The 1,759-nt window shown below is 48.7% G+C and overlaps 1 protein-coding gene across 1 annotated transcript; it reads right to left on the minus strand.

The window, feature by feature from the left end:
- Positions 1-236: 236 nt before the first annotated feature.
- LOC115745389 lies at positions 237-1,443 on the minus strand. The gene has a single exon (XM_030680911.2). It carries the CDS (start codon positions 1,072-1,074, stop codon positions 337-339), a length of 738 nt encoding a protein of 245 aa, XP_030536771.1. The 5' UTR covers positions 1,075-1,443; the 3' UTR covers positions 237-336.
- Between the last annotated feature and the right edge of the window lie 316 nt (positions 1,444-1,759).

A 1,759-nucleotide genomic window follows, 5' to 3' on the forward strand; every position in this document is an offset into this window, starting at 1 on the left:
AGAAACTTTACGGTGATAGCTATAGGTTCTGTAATATTTAGCTGTCCATGCTGCCTCGGCCGAAGGGTTGCCGCGAGACATCCTCGCGCTCTAGGATTTCTTCATGTTTGATCAACTTGTCACGCGATCTGCAGAGCCGATCGGATTTTCGCAGGCCCAGATGGTGATGTCGGAATCCTTTCGAACCTCAGCATCATCCCCCAACGGCTGCTGGATCACCAACAAAGAGCTGCCATTGCAGTTGTCGATTGAAGATAATTTATAAGATGAATTGATGAATTCTATGCTGCAAGGGAAGAGAAACTGTGAACAGGATAGACACAATACGAGGAAGCATCATGGGGGATTGTTCTTGGTCTTCCTACTCGTGAATAAGTAGCTCAGCCCAAACATATCCATCGTAGGAACGTTGAGAACGACGGGACTGACTTGACGAGCTCTCTGCCGGTAATGAGACCCGAAACACTCCGACGATGAAACCTTCTGATCGTTCTTTGTCACCCGACACTGTGGCGGAGGGAGCCTTTGCCGATGCTGCTTCGTGTTTGGGGGAGATGACCCGGTTGAGTAGCTCCGCGGCATGATCGGCAAGAAACACAAGCGCCTGCTGCACGAATTCGCCGACCCCAAACTGCTGCTTCGCCTGAACCTCCAGAATGACCTCGACGGCCTCGCGTCCTTCAAGTTTCCTCCATGTGGCATGTCGTCACCGTCGCAAGTGGCTTCCGGATCCAGCGATGTCGTGTTAGCATTATTACAAGGCACACTCTCTTTAGGAGCAGGTGGCAATGGCAGCGCCGGACAGTCAGGATGCCTCCGTCTCTGGGGAACATTCTTCTTCTTGACGGGGACCGCGAGAATCTTTCCGTCGGAGAAGAGCTCATCCGCGGAGGACGACAAGCTCTCCGAGAGACGGAACTCGAAGTCGTTCCTTGAATCCGATGCCCGAGCACAATCGGTGGCAGCTTTTGATGGAGCAGCGCGTATTGCTCCCGAATCGCGGAGATTGAAAGAGAAGGAAATCCTCGGGCTCGAAACGGGGAAGTCCTCCGGGTTCAGATGATCGACGGCCATGTTTAGCTCGGCTAACTCGGATTCGATGGGGAGATTCTTATCGTGCCGCGAAGGTTGCTTTATAGACGAAGATTTGATGATAGCCCCATTTGAAATCAAGAACCAAAGAACAGGGGGGGGGGGACTCAAAAAAGGTAAGCAGCGGAGTCACAGGATCCCTTTCGACTTTTCACTTCCAGAAGGACGGAGAAAGGCGATCTCTGAATACAGGAGTCACGGGAGAGCTGCCAAAGCATTGGATTGGATTTTCTCTCTTTCCTTTCCTGGTTTTTTCCTGGAAAGTTGAAAGTGAAGGTTTCTGAAATGTCTAGAGAGAGAGAGAGAGAGGGGGGGGAGTGACATGAACCGAATGATCTGACCGGGCTCATTTTAGTGCAGCCATGTCTAGCAGATTTGCTGCTTTTCCAAGAAACAAGAAAATCTGTCAACTTGTTCTCTTTTGAAAACTCAAACTTGTGACGGCGACAATGACAAGGAGGTCGTCCCTTGGCCATTCAAGCCAAGCGCGACGTGCAAAGCATCACTCTTTGAATGAAAAAATTATTTAAAAAAAGTGCTAGTACGGTGACCAATTTAATCTTAAACTTTTCAATTGTGTCATTTTAATCCTAAAATATTTGATGATTTGTTAATTTAATTCTAAATCTTTTGACGGTTTCTCAATGTCGTCCTTTCATACAGTTAT

This window comes from Rhodamnia argentea, chromosome 8 (genome assembly GCF_020921035.1).
Source record: "Rhodamnia argentea isolate NSW1041297 chromosome 8, ASM2092103v1, whole genome shotgun sequence".
NCBI lineage: Eukaryota > Viridiplantae > Streptophyta > Magnoliopsida > Myrtales > Myrtaceae > Rhodamnia > Rhodamnia argentea.

What these genes read in the sequence shown, in the direction of transcription:
- LOC115745389 (XM_030680911.2), bottom strand. Translation starts at nt 1,074, where the DNA reads ATGGCCGTCGATCATCTGAACCCGGAGGACTTCCCCGTTTCGAGCCCG.